The 18,958-nt window shown below is 41.8% G+C and overlaps 1 protein-coding gene across 4 annotated transcripts in view; it reads left to right on the top strand.

The window, feature by feature from the left end:
- SMAD9 (SMAD family member 9) overlaps positions 1–17,151 on the top strand; it is a 75,671-nt gene extending 58,520 nt beyond the window's left edge. For all 4 annotated transcript variants that reach the window (XM_007960179.3, XM_007960175.3, XM_037986805.2 and 1 more), the window contains 2 exons: positions 8,311–8,567; positions 13,194–17,151. In XM_007960179.3, the coding sequence (XP_007958370.1) occupies positions 8,311–8,567; positions 13,194–13,337 (401 nt within the window). In that variant the 3' untranslated portion in view covers positions 13,338–17,151. The remainder of the gene's footprint in view (positions 1–8,310; positions 8,568–13,193) is intronic.
- Positions 17,152–18,958: the final 1,807 nt, after the last annotated feature.

The raw sequence follows: 18,958 nt of genomic DNA, 5'->3' as shown, positions 1-18,958 counted from the left end.
GATGGCTGGCCCTGCCAAAGGAAGGTCATATTGCCATCCTGTCAGCAGTGCATGCATTTTGAGTTTTGTTTTCTCTGGTGGTGATGATGGGTGCTGATTTACCCCACTTACCATCTAATGGGTATGTCCCTGAGGTGGGGGGGCTGGTAGAAAGCATTTATTTGTAGGCATGCAGCAGTTAACTGGTACAAAGGGATTGAGCCTATGACTTTGACCTCACTAGCAAGATGCTTTAAATAACCACTAACAGTTAGCACTAGCATACCAAAAGCTACCACTTAGATGTCAAAGGCAATACCTTGAGCAGCCTGGAACATCGCATTCCAGTGTGGGACCTATCCATATTCTTCCTTAGAAACTAGGCAGACCACTGGAACTCTCTCCAGTGACATAGCAAATAATAATAATATGATGATAGCTACCCCCATTGATGACCTAATATGTAAGAGACATGCTGGCATGCACTTACATGTATCATTTCTAATCCTTGTAGTAACTGTACAAGTTAGGTGTATCAGTCCCATTTTACAGATGAGACAGCTAAACCTCTGAGAGTTCAGTAGCTTACATATGGTCACACAGGTGATGCCAGGGACTCGCACCCATGAGGACTCAGGCCCAGTTGCTCCCCTCTGCTAGAGGGGACGGACCCTCCTGCCCTTTTATCTTGGCACCCCTCGTAGTGGTTTGTAGAATTGAATCTTTCAGTATGGAGTGAAAATGCCTATCATATGCCACAATCCTTGTATGCCATGATCACCTCTGCAATGTTGAAAGAAGGCCAAAATAATAATAAAGTGCTGACATTTTACAATATTTTACTTTTAAAAGGTAAATCAGAGGTTTTATGTTCTTTTTTACAAAAATATTGTGCGAGAAGGAGAGTACTACACAGAGATTTTACACGGAGCTCACGGGTACCTCTGTGGAGGATTGTAAGGATCTTTCCAGTAAAAGGACAGAGAACCACTGACATATAATACTGGTATGACTGATACGTGACAGTGCAAAAGAAAGCAAAGGGCGAGTTCCTGACGATGTGGGAATGATGTAATAGTCAATCTAGATAATTGGAGGATACTGTGTGCCTGCTTTTTTAGATTGGCTTTTAAGATGGCCTCGATTTCCAAATAATTATGCAAACCACAGCTTTGAGTTGACTGCACGAACATAGAACTTGAGGTAGGATTGTATTTCTTGGAAATTCATGACTTAATATAATCGTAATCAATAGTACAACATTTTTGAGCACTGATAATTTCTGCTGTAATTGAAGTTAGCTCTAGTAACCTTCACAATGAGCCTGTGCTGGGTTCTTGGTATGCGAGGACACTTTGAGCAAGACTGGCCTGTTTCTCTTTTGCAGATCTCCCTTTGTGGGAGAAAAAAATGATAACCATTAACCCTGGTTATTGAACTTCTGGAGATCAAGCATATCCTGAAAATACTTATCACATATTCCAAATCATTGCATTGTTTTCGGAATTTGATTTTTAAAACCATTTTATGAATCTTTATTTCCTTGTGTATCTCAAATTCTGTAGAATTCTAGTAATTCTTTTTGTTTTATGAAAGGAATTACCCTGACATAAGGGTTTCATCAGTCAGCTCCTTGCAGAGGTGTTACCGGATAGTGGTCCTGACCCAGACCCCAAAAGAGGGTTCTTGGATCTCTCACAAGAAAGAATTTGAGGCGAATCCATAGAGTAAAGTGAAGGCAAGTTTATTAGGATAGGAAACGAATAAAGAATGGCTACTCCAAGGACAGAGCAGACACGAGGGCTACTGGTTGCCCATTTTTATGGTTATTTCTTTTTTTTTTTTTTCTTTCTTTTTTTTTGAGATAGAATTTCCGTCTTGTTGCCCAGGCTGGAATGCAATGGCGTGATCTTGGCTCACCTGAACCTTCACCTCCCAGGTTCAAGAGATTCTCTTGCGGGGGGAGGGATTGCACTGGGAATTATACCTGATGTAAATGACGAGTTAATGCGTGCTGACGAGTTGATGGGAGCAGCTCATCAACATGGCACAAGTATACATATGTAACAAACCTACACGTTATGCACATGTACCCTAGAACTTAAAGTATAATAATAAAAAAAAAAAAATAGAGATTCTCTGCCTCAGCCTCCTGAGTAGCTGGGATTACAGTCATGTGCCACCACACCCTGCTAATTTTGTATTTTTAGTAGAGATGGGGTTTCTCCATGTTGCTTAGGCTGGTCTCAAACTCCCGACCTCAGGTGATCCACCAGCCTTGGCTTCCCAAAGTGCTGGGATTACAGGCGTGAGCCACCGCGCCGGCTGGTTATTTCTTGATTATATGCTAAACAATGGGTAGATTATTCATGCCTCCCCTTTTTAGACCATATAGGGTAACTTTCTATATGGTCGCCACGGCTTTTGTAAATTGTCATGGCACTGGTGGGAGTGTAGTAGTGAGAATGACCAGAGGTCACTGTCATCTCCATCTTGGTTTGGGCCAGCTTCTTTATTGCAACCTGTTTCATCAGCAAGGTCTTTATGACCTGTATCTTGTGCCAACCTCCTATCTCATCCTATGATTTAGAAAGCCTGTCTGTCTGGGAATGCAGCCCAGTAGGTCTTAGCTTATTTTACCCAGCTTCTACTCAAGACGGAGTCACTCTGGTTGAAACGCCTTGGGCAGAGGCTTCTACTCAAGACGGAGTCACTCTGGTTGAAATGCCTTGGGCCGAGGGTCCGCATGTCCAGGTGGTATTTGGGCTGCCTCCTTTCCCAGTGGGTTTCATTTCCCTGTCTCAAAATAGTCCTTTCGTTCTGCCTCTGAACACATGTAAGGCGTCTCATGTTAAAAAAAGCAAATCCTAAAAAAGCGTTTTAACATAGGATGCGATGTCACACTGTTACAGTCATTAAACTTGATGTTACAGAATACTTAATATCCTGAGAAAATATTCACAAGATATTATTAAGTGAAAACAAGTTATAAAACATCCTGTAGAGTATGGTCCCAATTTTCTTCTTAAAAATGCACATGGCTGAGCACTGTGGCTCACACCTGTAATCCCAGCACTTTGGGAAGTCGAGGTGGGTGGATTGCTTGAGCCTAGGAGTTTACTACCAGGTGGGCAACATGGTGAGACCCTGTCTCTACAAAAAAGTTAGCTGAGTGTGGCAGTGTGCATCTGTAGCCCCAGCGAGCCAGGAGGCTGTCTCAAAAACACATAAAAAAGACTGAAAGGTATATAATAGACATTAGCTTTGATTATTTATGGGCTGTGGATTTGTGGCTGATTTTTCTTTTCTGTCCATATTTTCTAAATTTTCTATGGTGGGCTTTCTCGATCCTGTGAGGATGGGATGCGCATGGTGTGTAAGGATGCTCTGGAAGGCAGCAGCAGTGGTAAGGGAGACACCTCACAGTGCAGCGCAGGCAGAGTGGCTGCGTGTTTGAGTGGCAGTGATGGAACATGCTGTGTAGTGCAGTCGGACCCAAACAAGCTGTTCATCGTGTTGTGCCGAGAGACTCAGTCATCAGGGACAGTCTTAGGGGACCAGCCTTGCTGTCAGCCCAGTGATGACTTTGTGTGAGTTAGGAAAAGGTGCGTCTTCCTCAAGAGAAACTACTGCCATCTGCTGGGAAAGGATTGTAATAATTACACAAAGCTCTGAAGACTAGGAGGCAAACCCTGGGTTGCAGTGGTTGTGCAGTGCACAACGGTAGGCACAGTCCTGTGGTGGACCTGCCTCCATCCTCTGACCTAGGCCCTGGTGTGGATCTGGAAGTCTGTATTTTTATATTATTAGTATTTTTTTTACCACCCATTAAAACTTTTTTTATTGTGGGAAATTTGAAATAGGAAAACGGGGGAATACAATGAGTCTTAAAGATTCACATTCTGTGCCATTCTTTTTCATCTATCGCTCTACAGTATTTTTGCTAGAATATTTTAGAGCAAATCTCAGGCTTCATATCCTTTTTCCCATCTATTGGAGTTTATATCTAACTATATAAGAAATTTTTTAAAATACCATTATTACACTCAGAAATATATATATTTTCTTAAAGCTTCTAAAATCGCTGTGCAGAAGAAAAGGCAACAAAGGCAAGGGAAAGATTCATTACAAACTCAAGAGGAGGTGTTGTGCTTGCGCTGGGACGTTTAGGCTTTATCCTAAGAGTTGTGGAGAGGCTTCGGCATTCTCTCTGCAGGACACTCTGCCTTTTATGGTGGTCTTTCTGCCTCCCTCCCAGTGAGGAGGGTATCCCTGCACCTTCCCTCCACTTTGGGACACCGACTTCCTCCTCTGTGAGTAGAGTCCAGAGATTGGCACACTCTCACCAGCCTGCCCAACCTACCCTCTTCCCAGTCATTTCCTGTCATTCGAGACAACAGAAGAGGATTAAAAGGGGACACCCTTTTGTAGTTCGACCCAGCAGACCCAAATTAAACCCAAGGTTCTTCTGGTCCTCATTAACCACAACACAGGACTCCACACTCCCTGATCTCATAAAAAGTGGGTGGCAGTCACACTCAAGTGAGAAGTTCAGATAAAGAAAGAAACAGCCCTTAAAGAAAGACACAGCCCAAGCACATACATAGTTCAAGATGTGGGTGGAACTTGCTTGAGGGCCGCATTGCCAGGGTTCTCTTTATGATCTCAGGCAGTACTTCTTTTGGGGCATTTATTTCTTATTGCTAGGAGTTAGAAGAGGCTGCAGGATTGTGACATTAGCTTTTCCTTCCAGAAGCTTCTAATGCTTCTTAATTACAATAATGAACATATTAATGGCATATTTGATGGCAACAATGATAGGTATGATGTCTCTTTTAAGCATTTCATACAAGGACTGTCAGAATGTAGGCTGCAGTAAAATCTGGACATGTTCATGCTTTTCCTGTACCATTTAAGGGAATATCACTGGCTGAGTGTGGTGGCTCATGCCTGTAATCCCAGCACTTTGGGATGCCGAGGAAGGCGGATCACCTGAGGTCAGGAGTTCGAGACCAGCCTGCCCAACATGGCAAAACCCCATCTCTACTAAAAATACAAAAAATTAGCCAGGCGTGGTAGCAGGTGCCTGTAATCCCAGCTAATCGGGAGGCTGAGGCAGGAGAATCTCTTGAACCCGGGAGGCAGAGGTTGCAATGAGCCGAGATCACGCCACTGCACTCCAGCCTGGGCGGCAAGAGGGTAACTCCATCTCAAAAAAAAAAAAAAGTGCAAGTCACCCGGCCTCACCCTGGACCTGCTGAAGTAGTGATCTGTTTTAATAAGCCCTGCAAGTGGTCTTACTGCAAGCTAAGGTTTAAGAACCACTGTTCTACTCTGTGGTGATCTTGAATCTGACACTAGCTTTTAAAGCTACTATTTTGGCCTACCAGATGGATGCAAATAACATCGTTGGCCTGCTTGACTCCTCCTCAGATGCTGGTGTCTCTAGCCAGAATCCGGCCTCCTTCACCCTGAGACTGGGTTCCACCCTTTCCTGGTGTTTCTGGGCGGGCTCCCCGTGCTGGTGCCATTGGCTCTGCTCTTCTCTCTCAGGGTGCTGGATGACTGCCTACCTGCCCAGGCTCTTCTCTGCGTTGGTAGCTTTGCCAGAGTGGACTGTGGTTGCAGATGACCTGAACATGATTGAAAACCAACCCCCAAAGACTAGACTCACATAACAAAGAAATCGTATTTATCTTATGTAATAGGTTTTGAGAGGATTATATATTTGAAGGTCATTCAGTTCACATATCGACTAAATCCTTAGCAGCTCCACTCTGGCTCCTTTACCTGCTTTCCCTCTTGAAAGAACCTCTGCCCACCCCCACAAGGCAGGCCTTTCCCCTTGGGAGCCCACAGGGGTGGTTGTAGGAGGCGGTGTTTGCATTTTGCCCCAGCCTGGGCTTCTCTTTATGATCGTGAGGGTCCAGCCAAGTAACTCTCCCAGCCAGTTAGGACCATCCTTCTGCCCCCTGGCACCGCCGCCTAGGCCCTGGGGTTAGGGCCAAAGGCCATTCAGGAGAGTGGGTAGTAGCGATGAGATAGAGGAGGGAGAGGAAGGCTGAGGGAAGCGGAGAAGGGGAGCCAGTCTCTGGCTGAGGAAGAGGAGAGGCAGTGACTGGACAATCATGGCCTGGATATCCAGGGCTGTGCTTTAGCTGTGCGACCCTGGCTCAGTTGCTTCAGAATGATGTGGTTGGGATACATACTACTCAAAATTGTTCTTTTCTAAAATTGTATTAAGGGAAAAGGAAACAATAAATATGGTGGGATGTAATCACATATAATGCAGAACTGCGTCAAGTGCTACTTAGGACCTGACAAACTCCCAGCAGCTACATCAGTAATGTTTCCTACATTCTAAGTTATGCACACGGGGCCCTGAGCAGCCCTGGAAGCTGTAAGTTCTGTTCTTTAAAACTTTCACAATTTCATTTTGAGGAGACCCCAAATATATAAGTATATTCTGGATTGTTTCTACAAACACCTTTTAACTGCAGTGATCATATGTATAATCACATTGACTTCTAGTGCTGGAGACTTTTTTTCCCATCAAAAGTTGGAGTAAAATTGTTCTGATATTTAATATTCACTAGACTAGAATGTCTTCATTTTTTTCTAACATCAGTCCCTTGCTATACATTTATATTAACTCTCAAACCCAGACATTTAGAGGGAATCAACTAAAATTTAATTTGGAATGGAAATTAGCATGAGCAGCAACATTCTCAGGATGCTTTTCTTTTTTTTTTTTTTTGAGGTAGACTCTCACTCAGTCGCCCAGTCTGGAGTGCAGTAGTGCCGTGATCTCAGCTCACTGCAGCAGCCTCCGCCTCCCAAGTAGCTGGGATTACAAGCGTGTGTCACCACGTCCAGCTAATTTTTGTATTTTTTAGCAGAGACATGGTTTCACCATGTTGGCCAGGCTAGACTCGAGCTCCTGATCTCAAGTGATTGACCTACCTTGACCTCCTAAAGTGCTGGGATTGTAGGTGTGAGCGCCTAGCCTCAGGATGCTCTTTTGAACTTTAATTCCAAGAATATTAGATGAAGTGATACAGGCTGTATTTTGCTTATGAGTTTTTATATTACCGTATCTGAAAATGTGGTAGAAATTTCACTGTTCACAAATAAAAAATAGACATTATTTATATGATTGATATTAGTGGATGACAAACTTAAATGAAATAGGTCTCCGAGGTATTTGTTAAGAGAAACAGATTTCTAAGTGTTGGTAAATTTTTTAAGCGTCATTTATTGTCTCCACTGAAGTGGGTTTAATATGTGCACTTAAGTAACATTTTCATGATATTAACTGTGTACAGTTTTAAATTTTAAAATTTGTAGGCTGGGCGCAGTGGCTCATGCCTGTAATCCCAGCACTTTGGGAGGCCAAGGCCGGTGGATTACTTGAGGTCAGAAGTTTGAGACCAGCCTGGCCAACATGGTGAAACCCCGTCTCTACTAAAAAACAAAAATTAGCCAGCCGTGGTGGCAGGCACCTGTAATCCCAGCTACTTGGGAGGCTGAGGCAGGAGAATCACCTGAACCTGGGAGGCGGAAGTTGCAGTAAGCTGAAATCGTGCCACTGCACTCCAGCCTGGGTGATGAGTGAGACTCTGTCTCAAAAAAAATAAAATAAAATAAAATAAAATTTGTGTATGTACATGAAGGATTATTTGATTTTTCCACATGATATATTCAGTTCATTTCTAATATTACAAAACCTTATTTTTGGAACAAATAGGAGTGATGGGAGGAATAGTATATGAGACCTTACTGACTGGTTCTTGGGGGTGATTGTTAACATGGGTGGCAATCCACTTTTATTTATTTATTTTTTTGCGATGACATCTTGCTCTGTCACCAGACTGGAGTTCAATGGCACTACCTTGGCTCACTGCAACGTCTGCCTCCCAGGTTCAAGCAATTTTCCTGCCTCAGCCTCCCGAGTAACTGGGATTACAGGTGCCCATCACTATGCCTGGTTAAATTTGTATTTTTAGTAGAGAAGGGGTTTCACCGTGTTGGCCAGTCTGGTCTTGAACTCCCGACCTTGAATGATCTGCCCGCCTCAGCCTTCCAAAGTGCTGGGGTTACAGGCATGAGCCACTGCACCCGGCTGCAATCCACTTTTAAAAGGATTTATGGAAAAAGCACAGATTATAATTAAACTAAGTGATATTTAGGTCACACATCTCATTCATCTGATCAGTGATCTGACAATGAACCTGACAGGGGAGAGTCACATCTCCTAGGGTTTCAGGAATCAGTGGGAGAGGCACGCTGTGAAAGGGCATGTGAAGGAAGGCTGTGTGTTTGTGTCTGCAGGTGTGCACTTGTACTACGTCGGGGGAGAGGTGTATGCCGAGTGTGTGAGTGACAGCAGCATCTTTGTGCAGAGCCGGAACTGCAACTATCAACACGGCTTCCACCCAGCCACCGTCTGCAAGATCCCCAGCGGCTGCAGCCTCAAGGTCTTCAACAACCAGCTCTTCGCTCAGCTCCTGGCCCAGTCAGTTCACCACGGCTTTGAAGTTGTGTATGAACTGACCAAGATGTGCACTATCCGGATGAGTTTTGTTAAGGTAAGGAGTGCTTGCTATCACATTATAAAATGTTCACTGAAAAACAAAACAAAACAAAACAGCACCCTGACTGATGTGGCAGTTCTGCGGTCAATTCAGATAGACAAAACCAATTTTTTTTTTTTTTTGAGACGGAGTTTCACTCTGTCACACAGGCTGGAGTGCAGTGGCATGATCTTGGCTCACTGCAACCTCCGCCTCCCGGGTTCAAGCGATTCTTCTACCTCAGCCTCCCAACTAGCTGGGACTACAGGCGTGCATTACCACGCTTGACTGATATCTGTATTTTTAGTAGAGACAGGGTTTCACCATATTGGCCAGACTGGTCTTGAACTTCTGGCCTGTGATCCGCCTGCCTCGGCCTCCCAAAGTGCTGGGATTACAGGTGTGAGCCACCGCGCCCGGCCCAAAAGCAATTTTTTTGAATTCTGTTGTTTTTAGGAGGAGTTCCTCTTTGAGTATAAACTGTCTTGTTTAGCAATTATATGAAAATTCTGACACATTACTTTTGAGGAAAAACAAGTAAGGTGGCTCTCTGTTTTTAATGCAGATGATAAAGTAACAACAGTAATTTTACAGGACTAGTGCAACAGAGATTTTTCCATCCTTCGGATTGCCAAGCACTATTATCACTCAGTGAATGGTGGCGAATTTATCTGAATTCAGTAAGATACTCTCCTTACTCTTAGAAAGCATACAGGCACATGGAGGGGATAATCATTATGAATAAGCTACAAAATAGGCAGGATTGGTTCTAATACAAGACAGTAAATTAAGTAGTGTTATGAAGGTATAAACAATCTGGAATAGAAACATGAGGTGGGTGTGATTAATTCTGAGAGTAGTATATGTTCTGTGGATGAATATTTGTTGAATTTCTCGAATCTTATTAGGGTTGCTATGAAGGCTGGAGAACCAAGGAAGTTTCTTAGTGGGAAGGAAAAACAACTGGGTTTGTATATGGAAGCAAAAGCCTTCAGTTTCATCACCTGCTATTTTATCTGTTGCCAAGTACTCGCAAATCAGTCTAATATTTCAAAATCTGGGCTTATCAAAGTATCCAGGTATGTGTGACAGTTTTCATACTGCCATGCCTCCATCCAAGGAATCAGCATGGCTTGTTCCAGGCATTTTTTTCAAAGTAAATTTTATTAGCACTTTAAAATTACCATGACAAAGAATTTTTCTACACTCAAATTTTGTTTTTATTGTTTATAATTTTAGTAATTATTTAAAAACTAAGAACAATATAGTTTCCAATTTTAAAAAACAGCTGCTTAAAATTATTTCTCTTTCATGGTGACAAAGCAGTTTCATTCAAATTTAGTGTTTTAAAAGCATCTATTATAAAGTTATATTAACAAATAACTTGGAAATCTTTTCAAATGTTCTGTTGCTTTAGAAACGGCAGAGGGCATCATTTGAATCATACAGTTTTTTTTTTGTCCAGGTCTGTGTTTTTAAAATTAGGATGAAATGCCAGTATCTCATAGGTAATTATTTCACTCTAATTAAATATAAGCTTATTTAGAAATCTGATTTTCCTGATAACTAGATACATTTCTCAGATAGACAACATTTAAATTCATAAAGCTACACAATTGACACAGAAGACAAAGCGTTCCTAATACTGCAGGAACTTTTAAAATAAATACATAGTAAATATAACTATAGATCATTTTTTTAAACATTTGAGATGAGCAACTGTAGCTACCACCGGGCTAATGGATCAGATCTCTTTAAGGTTTCTTTCAGCTCTGATTTTTACCGATTCTAGGACTCATTCAGTCAGTCAACAGATATTTATTGAGCACCTACCATGTGCAGCCAGGCGTGTGGGACATAGCAATGTTCACTCACAGATCTCTGCCCTCAGGGAACCAATATTCTAGGAAGGAGAAACAGATAATAAACAACAGCCATAACACAGAAGGAGGATGGAAAGAGAAAGTGTGGGGCAGGGAATTGGGAGGGTGAAGGGAATTGGAGCACGGGGGCAGTGGAATCATCTGCACATCAGGGTGGGCCTCACTGAAAAGGTGACAGGTCAGCAGAGACTGGAAGGAGACATGGAGCTAGGCCCAGGGACCTCTGGAGGAAGAGCAAGGCAACAGCATACACCTGGAAATTCTGAAGAGCAGGCAGGCCAGTGTGGCTGGGGCCTAATAAGCAGGGGGAGCGTGATGAGAGCAGCTGCAGGGAACCGCAGCGAGGCCTCCTGAGCTACTCCTTGGAGTTTATCGGTGACTCTGAGGAGGTGGCGAGCTTTTGCAGGGATCGGAGCAGAGCATTTTCATGATCTGACTTCTGTTCTTAAAGGATTGCCCTGCCTGCTGTGTGGAGGATAGGTATTATACAGACAAGGTTGCAAGTAGGGAAACCAGTTAGGAGGCTATTGCAATATTCAGGTGAGAGTCGCCCTCACCTGGACGGATCCAGTACAGCTGTGAGAAGTGGAAGGCTTCTGAATTGTGAAGGCGGATGAGGCGTGGGAGTGAGAAAAAGAGGAAGATGAAGTTAGTTGCCTTCAATCAAGATGGAGAAGATGCAGGTGTATGAGATGTCTGTCCACATTCAAGTGGAGTTGCTGAGTAGCCAGTTCGATGTAAGAGTCTGGATTCGGGGAAAGAGATTTGGGCTCGAAATACAAGTTTAGGAATTGTCAGCAAAGGGACAGTATTTAACTCCCTGAGTCTGGATGAGAACACCAAAGGTTTGAGTTTAAACTGAGAAGGGCCGGGAGTGGTGGCTCACGCCTGTAATCCCAGCACTTTGGGAGGCTAAGGTGGGTGGATTGCTTGAGGTCAGGAGTTCAAGACCAGCCTGGCCATCATGGCAAAACCGCATCTCTACTAAAAATACAAGAATTAGCCAGGCGTGGTGGCGCATGCCTGTAATCTCAGCTACTTGGGAGGCTGAAGCAGGAGAATCGCTTGAACCTGGGAGGCAGAGGTTGCAGTGAGCCGAGATCGCACCACTGCACTCCAACCTGGGTGACAGAGCCAGATTCCATCTCAATAATAATAATAATAATTAATAATAATAATAAATAGTATATAAAAATAGAGAAGAAAGGGGGCTCTAGGACTGAGCCCTGGGACACTTCAGCGTTTACAGATGGGACAGAAGGGACAGAATCAGCAAAGAAAACTGAGAGACCAGCCCGTGAAGTAGTAATAAGACCAAGAAGTGTGGTGCTTTGGAAGCCAAGAAGACAGTGCATTGATGAGAGGGTGTGATGAACTAAATCAAATGCTACCCACGTAACACAAAGGCTGAGAGCTAATGATTCATTTTTACAATATGAAGGCCTTTTTTGATCTTGACAAGAAAAGTTTTGTTGGCGGCTGGGGTGAAACGATCAGAATGGATTTAAGAGAGAATAGAAGGAGACAAATTGAGACAGCCAGTGTGGATGACTCTTCTGAGGGTTTTTGCCAGAAAGGGAATAAAGACATAGGGCAGTAGCTGGTGGGGGTGGAGAAGCATCTTTAAGATGGAAGATATTTCAAGTGTGTTCATAGGTTGACGGGAATGATATAGTAGATGCAAAAGATTGCAGGAGAGGAGGAGAAGATTTGCTGGAATGATGTCTCTGGGAAGGCAGGTCTGAGAGTGCATAAATGGATGGACCAGCTTATTTGGAAACATAGATAATTAATCTGTGGTAAGAGGTAGAAAGGCCGAGTATGTGGGTGCAGGTCCTGTGGAAACTCTTATTTCTGATGTCTTCCTTTTTCTCGTTAAAATACAAAAGAAATCCATCAGTTGCAGGCATGGACAGGGAAAAAGGGGTTGGAGGTTTTCGTGGGGAGGAGCAGTCACCTAGGAGGGAGACATGAAAGAGGGGACTGGAGGGTAGGTTGTGACTGCCGGGGACATCACAGGTCCGCTTGAGGTTCTCAGTAGTGAAAGTAAAATGTGATCAGGCAGCATGGTTGTGTTGAAATCCAAGTTTTAAAAAAACTCTACAGAGTGATCACTCCCAGTCACAAAACTGATGGACTTGGCTGTGATATCCCTTCATTTTGAAATATCTTTTCATTGGTGTATAACATATAGAGAAAAATATGCAAATTAGTTAAAAAAATTTTTTTTTACTGTCTCTCCTTTGAATGGTGATAAAAGGGAAATTGCCAGGTGAACCAGAGAGAGAGAGAGAGCGAGAGAGAGAACGAGAGAGAACAAGCAAGCTTTGATAATCAGCCCTGAAAAACCAAGAGCGCCTTCCAGTTCTGTCTTTACGACTTTCAGGTCCAGTCACTGGTCTGCAGTAACGAGCAAAACACTGTCCTGGGCATGAAGGGGTGAACAAAAGGTCAAGTTTCTTCCTTTGTGGAAGGGAAAATGATTTTTCAGTGCTTCCCATGTGACTGGAGTGCCAGAACCTCTCTAGATCCGAGTATTCAGTTGCGAGGGAATTTACTGATTTGGATTCATCTGAAGGCATCTGGTTGGTGCGAGAGTTGACCCGTGTTTACAGGAAGGTAGAGGCCATGTTCTCTCTGTCTCAGGTCTCAGGAGCTACCCTGGAGTGTGGGCTCTGCCCCTGCTGAGCTGTGCCTGGGGCTCTGGAGGCTGAGTGTAAGTGTGGCACCATCACTCAGCTCCATTCTTGTTTTTCAGGGTTGGGGCGCTGAGTATCATCGTCAGGATGTCACCAGCACCCCCTGCTGGATTGAGATTCATCTTCATGGGCCGCTGCAGTGGCTGGACAAAGTTCTGACTCAGATGGGCTCTCCACATAACCCCATTTCTTCAGTGTCTTAACAGTCATGTCTTAAGCTGCATTTCCATAGGATAGAGGCTATTGCAGGGAGTGGCTTGTATCATTTCAGATTTGCAACTAACTGAGGTTTCTAAAAGCATGTGTAAATACACAGAATGTATACTGTTCCTATTTTTTTTAATCACCATTTGTTTTGTGCTTTCTAGTTAACCTGATGCCAGCACAGTGCAATTGGAAAAGCAGGCCTTTGGTGCCTGTGCTATAAGCAGCAGATTTCGTGGGAGGAAACAATTGAGAGGCAGTATTGTCAACAGTATTTGCAGGGTGTTAGCAGAATAAAAGGCAGCTTTAGTCAGCCGTGTCATTATAAAGCATGTTGTGTGGCCTCACAGAAACACTGAAACTGTTTATACAGCAAAAGTCAGGTATTAGCAGCACTAGAGCATATATCACTCAGATGAAACAAAGCAGTGAAACCCCTCCAGTTGAAATGATGTCACTTTTAGCGCTATTGGCAAGAAAAAAAACAAAAAAAGCTTGTACAATGAATTAATGAGATAATCCATAGAAACTTTATTTCTAAGGTTGACATACCTGTAGCTGGGCTCCTGTGTTCATATTCAGTGGTACATTTTAAACAAACTGTGATTGGAAAAGAAAAAAAAAACTGTGAAGCCGAAAGTCATGTTCCCTCAGTCTACCGCTGTAAAAACAGAGTCTAATATGGGAAAATAAATACGAAAATAGCATGAAATGCTGTTTCCCAAATTACAAGATAAGACCAGAACTTGCTCCAAGAGCCATCCAGGGAGACTCCTGCTTTCCACAGAGGAGACCAGGCTCCTGTTGTCCTGGTTGTTTGTGTCATGCCATCCTGCAAACTTTGAGTCTGCGCAGCATGCCAGAATAGCACGTGTTTCAGTCTGGTGTCAAGAAGCAGGTGAAAGCAAAGGTTGGAGAAAAGTGTCACACGTCGACTTACACTTTCTCATTTCCCACGTTCCAGTCTCCTGGGAAGGACACTCTTTTGCCACGTTTTCTTGCCTCTTGGCAAATATTAACTCCTTGCAGATTACTAAAGCAACAGTAAAGACTTTGAGAAAATCTAGACACATTATTGGATCAATGAGTTATTTAACCTAGTGTCTCCAGTGATTATCTAAAGTCTCATAGCTGGAAATAAATTCCCAAGTAAAGTGATACTAATTTCATAATCATCTATAATTTCTGGGGAACAGTGGTAATGAATAATAATATATCTTTTAAAAATATACACAATATTAAAAACATGTTCTTATTTTACTTTAGATGAGGGAGGAAAATCCCCAAATTTCCAGGTACTTTCATATACATACTTGCCATGCACTAAACACTACATTGCTTGGAAAAATATTTCACACCCTCTTTAAAAATATACAATTTAAGATAGCAGTTATGCTTGTAACAGACAGCACTTCAGTAATCCAAGAAGTTTCTTCATTTATACATTTTATCTCAACTCTTTCTAGCATTAGTGCACATGGTAGTTTTTCTAATTAAATTGTATTCAAGGTAGAAATGATCATGTGAGAAAGATATGATTGAGCTACTACTGTCACCTCTTATAATGACTAGTGTTATCTAATAGAAACTTTCATACATACACAATAGAAAAGAATTATTACACTTTACATTGAAAAATGTAATATGTGGCTCATGTAGTGTTTAGAAAAATCTGTAGTTGATTAGTTCATCAACTATGTATTGTGCACCTACCTATAGGTGTCAGGTACAATGTTAGGCACTGTAGTATCAAATGTAAATAGAAGACAGTCCCAGCCCTCATGGAGCCAAGAATCTAATAGTGCATCTGTTTGTACAGACATCATCATGTTTCAGAACTTTTCAAACAAAACAATGCAATCTGTCTTTTGCTTGAAAGAATGTAATTGATTTCTTATCTCTGTTTTGAAATTTTTATTTCCTTGCTCTTCTGCAGAGTCAGGTAATGGATTCCTTGTATAAATGCTACTTTTCTTCCATGTCTCAAAGTGGTTTTTGTTCCTCTCCTTGCTTCCCTATTTTCCAATAATTCTCTGTCTCCCCTTCTCTTGGAAAAGGCATTAATATGGTGAGTCTCATATGGGAACCATTCCATGGGAGAACTTCAACACAGCTTTTGCTCCAGCGATCAAACATAGCTTTCATGATCTACCAGCTATCGAACTTATCCTCTGGTAATCTTTTTTTTTTTGAGACAGAATCTTGCTCTGTCGCCAGGCCAGAGTGCAGCGGTGCGATCTCAGCTCACTGCAACCTCTGCCTCCCGGGTTCGAGCGATTCTCCTGCCTCAGCCTCCCAAGTAGCTGGGACTACAGGCGTGGACTTCCACGCCTAGTTAATTTTTGTATTTTTAGTGGAGATGGGGTTTCACCATGTTAGCCAGAATGGTCTTTATCTCTTGACCTCGTGATCCACCTGCCTCAGCCTCCCAAAGTGCTGGGATTACAGGTGTGAGCCACCACGCCCGGCCTCCTCTGGTAATCTTATACCTTTACAGAATTAATCTAAACTGGTGGCTCATAAATGACATTAAAAACAAAAAACAATCTGGATGCAGTGGCTCATTCCTGTAGTCCCAGCACTGTGGGAGGCCAAGGTGGGAGGATCACCTGAGCCCAGGAGTTTGAGGCTGTAGTGAACTGTGATCACACGACTGCATTCTGGCCTGGGTGACAAAGTGACACCCTGCCTCTAAACAGAAATCAAGCAACAAAAAACTTGTTATTTCCCTGCAGCTTTGGGAAGCCAGAACACAATTTTGCAGTGAACCTGAATTTTCTGTGACAAATAAATTACTAAATTGGCACATATGATCATCACCAGTCATGTCTCATCAAAAGCCTTTATTAAGATGCTTGTAAAATTTGAAGAATTTAGAAGTGATGAGAAGTTAACCCCTTAGTCATTGTAACATAATCATATTTTAATCAGCTTTTTCTTTTGCTACCAAGAGTTTCAAAAAATGAATGCAGTATTTGATTTCAGGCTTCTAAATGTGCTCATTTAGCACTCATTCCTTGACGTAGACAATAAAAGAAAAAACCGAATAGCATTCTTTCCAGGATAACTATTGAAGCAGACAGCTAAGCCTCTAAACATGAGCACTGCGGTGCATATTTAAGGTTGCCACAGACAAGGATCACACAACAGAGAACACTGTAGTAACATTTTGGTCTGCTCAACAACACCCAGAACATTTACCAGTTTTTGTTGTTGGTTTATTATTTTTCTGTTAAAAAATTGTGAAAAGTTTGTTTTAGCTGGATGATATTTTAATAGTTGCCACTGTTTTGGAACTATAAAGATGTCACTACTTAACACATATACCTTATGTTTTGTTTTGTTTTGTTTTACACTCAGTATAAATCAGGAAAAGTTAGCCAACCAGCTAGCATTTAGAATCCTCTTTTTTATTGTCTTCTGAGGATATGGATGTTCCCATAACAGCAACAAAACAGCAACAAAAACATTTCATAAATATCACTTGATAGACTCTAAGCACCTGCTTAACTTTGAATGTGTCCCAAATATTTAGTGTGTGTATATATATATATATTCAACAAATAAAGCAAAATATAACATGCATTTCACATTTTGACTTTCCCTGTTAGGATTTTAATAGCAGAACTGTATGACAAGTTTAGGTGATCCTAGCATATGTTAAATTCAAATTAATGTAAAACAGATCAACAACAAAGAAACTTTCTATTTGAGTGAAGTCATGCTTTCTATTATAACTTGGCTTCGGTTATCCATCAAATGCACACTTACACTGTTATCTGATTGTTTATAATAAAGAATACCGTACCTATATGTCTTTTGGCTCATTTTTCCTGTAAACCTCATAGAAGATTCACTGTATGTGGATCTGCAGCATCTTAAGTCAATTAATTTTAAACCATTCTATTTTGAAAATGGGATGTTAAATTCCACATGCTATAGAGAAATTTGGTAGTGGTTTTGATTAAACACCTTAGAATAACCATTGTGAAGTATAGATCCTGAAGATACTTCACAGTAACTTTAGAAAGGATATATGTAGAACCTTTTTCTGGATAGTAGCAAATACGTGATATTGCAGTGTATAGGGAAGAATGAGCACTTTTATTCTTGTATAACATCTGTACATTGCTACAGATTGCCTATTAGGTGCTAAAAGGCAACTGGTGAGGGAAAACTAAGATGAAATCCAAAGAAATATGAACACATCTAAAAATGTAAATTCTCAATTCCTTGCATCTAAATTTCCTTCTAATCTTAAAAAGGAAGGGGAAACTCTACACCTAGAAAACAGCTTTCTTATTTACTTGATCAGAGTTGTCGATTTTTTTTTAACAAAATGGAGCCCTTTATTCACAAAAAGTGTTTTGTGGGACTCCAAAATATAAACACATGAAAGATGTGCCAGTTTAGATCCAGGTGGGGACCATGAAGCCTCCAGTTTACACTAAGTTTCTGGAGAGCAGTGATTGTGTCTTGTTTGCGTCTCCCATGGTTCCTGACCCTGTGCTTGCACCTAATATTTGGCATTAGCATTTCAAACACGAATACTCATTCTTTAAACATATCGTGGTGTAGACATAAAAATACTGTCTTTAAACATCAGCCTGTCTTAGAGAAGTACTTTCATCATAGACTGCTTATATTTACTTATCAGACAGTTCTTATGCATCAGCAGGCACTGTAGATACAATGACAAAGTCCCTGCTTTTGAGGAGCTTACCGTTTTGTGGAGAAAGATGAACAAGTAAACCAATAATAAGCAGTGTGCTGTCAGCTGAGACAAGCTGCTGGGACCACCGAGTGACATCTACATCAGACCCTGGGTAAGTACCAGAGAAGGCTTCTGGGCCGATCGAAGTTGCCATCCTTCATGTCGGTTCTCTTAGTTAAATCATCCTGGGCATTCTAAAGCAGGTTAGTGGCTCCTCTCTGTGTTCCCATAATACTTTGTGCCCATCGATGGTCCGTATCGCTTCCTGCACCACCCTGTTTACTTATCCTTCTCTCTGCCAGCCTGGGACGTGTTTAAGGACAGGGATTCTATTTATTCATTTTCAGCATTTGCCAGCTACTGTTTGTTTAGAAAGGCTTTTGGGGATCACCTTGTAAAGGCAGAAATGGTAGTTGTTTTTAACTCTTCCTTTAAAAATATCAGTAAGTATTTAGCTTCTCCCTTTCAAAATAAAATGCGTTGCAAGCCTCCAATTGCATATCGTGTGACCGTGCACAGCAGATAGGGATCAGAAAAGCGCGCTTGTGTTTCAGTTTGGAAATAGTTATCCAGCTGCATAGCAGTAGCACGGAAAAGTAGCTTTAGCAGTTAAACAGTTAAAATTGCTTTTATTCTAAGCATTTAATTTGTTTTCATAATGTGAATTTGAGTATGACAAGCATAAAGAATTTTGATGTTATAAGACCAAGTGAACAAAAAGACACTAATTCTGAAAGTTTACCTCTGCATGATGACTGATGGTTCCATTATTTGCATGCATCTGATAAAAATGTTAGGTATGGCCTCAGAATGACTCTTAATCTAAATGCCAACGTTAAATGGAGTAAATACAAGGAAAATTATATTCAGTTTGGTTTTTAAGCCAAACAGAATTCACACCTGCAA

This window comes from Chlorocebus sabaeus, chromosome 3 (genome assembly GCF_047675955.1).
Source record: "Chlorocebus sabaeus isolate Y175 chromosome 3, mChlSab1.0.hap1, whole genome shotgun sequence".
Lineage (NCBI taxonomy): Eukaryota > Metazoa > Chordata > Mammalia > Primates > Cercopithecidae > Chlorocebus > Chlorocebus sabaeus.
This window is presented reverse-complemented; position numbering and strand designations above follow the sequence as displayed.